The sequence below is a fragment of the Lottia gigantea genome (genome assembly GCF_000327385.1).
Source record: "Lottia gigantea unplaced genomic scaffold LOTGIsca_6423, whole genome shotgun sequence".
Classification (NCBI taxonomy): domain Eukaryota; kingdom Metazoa; phylum Mollusca; class Gastropoda; family Lottiidae; genus Lottia; species Lottia gigantea.
Genome location: NW_008710190.1, coordinates 7,680 through 8,752, shown reverse-complemented (window position 1 = coordinate 8,752; position 1,073 = coordinate 7,680). Strand labels below are relative to the sequence as shown.

The 1,073-nt window shown below is 48.6% G+C and overlaps 1 protein-coding gene across 1 annotated transcript; it reads left to right on the top strand.

Moving 5' to 3' along the window:
* Positions 1 to 876: 876 nt before the first annotated feature.
* Positions 877 to 1,026, top strand: LOTGIDRAFT_60972 (hypothetical protein; the record flags this gene model as incomplete). Its single annotated transcript, XM_009064747.1, has 1 exon — positions 877 to 1,026. A coding segment is annotated over one exon (150 nt), but the record flags the coding sequence as incomplete, so codon positions are not given.
* Positions 1,027 to 1,073: the final 47 nt, after the last annotated feature.

The following is a 1,073-nucleotide window of genomic DNA, read 5'->3' as shown; positions in this document are numbered from 1 at the left end:
CGGATAGAATCGCGGCATGCTCCGTGTGATTGACGGACAGCCATGCTACCGCGTCCCTGATGGCAAAAAGTTCTGCTGTGAACACTGAACAGTGCGGGGGGATCCTTTTACTGATGCGGATGCCTTTTGCTGGGATGCACAAACCGTATCCTGTTGCGGTACTACTCTTGGAACCATCGGTGTAGATCTTCAAATGGTCGGCGTACACGGAATCAATGAGATCAAGAGCGTGAGCTCTTGCTCCCACTGGGTTCTCGTGCTTGTTGGTACTCTGGATCAGCTGGGTGTTGACTGTCGGGTTGGTAACCTTCCAAAACGGAGTAGCCGGTAGGCGGCGTTCAAGGATCGTTACTTGATCGAGCTGATGCTCTCTCAATAGATCAATGACCGCTTGCCCGTAAGAAATACTCCGATTCTTCTGGTTATTTCCGACACGAGTAAATCTTCTGATGCTGGAATACGTCGGACAGCTTTCGGACAAATACTGAAGTTTCCCCCAGAATTTGAGAGATAGCTCCTCCCTCCGAAGAGAGAGGGGTTTCTCTCCCACCTCCTGAAGTAGCGCCTCATTCTTTGTACCTACAGCTGCCCTGGTGGCAATACGTATAGCTTTCATGTGTAGAACGTCGAGTTTCTTCAGTTGAGTATCACTTGCTTTAGTAGTGAACACGCGCGAAATTTTCCTTTTATACTCGAAAATGGAGTCGAAAAATAGGATCGAAAGCTTTTCTCGTGAAATAGCGCGGACTTGATAGTGAGCACCGTAGTTTTCGACTCCATTTTCGAGTATAAATAGTGTTTTTAGTCGTCGCGTTCGCTTCATTCAGTTACTAGACTTTCGCACGACGACACCGTCTCACTAACTAAATTCACATCATGTCTGGACGAGGAAAAGGAGGAAAAGTAAAGGGAAAGAGCAAGACCCGATCATCCCGGGCTGGATTACAGTTCCCTGTCGGTCGTATCCACCGTCTGTTGAGAAAGGGAAACTATGCCGAGCGAGTCGGAGCTGGTGCCCCAGTCTACTTAGCCGCTGTTTTGGAATATTTGGCTGCTGAAGTTCTCGAGTTGGC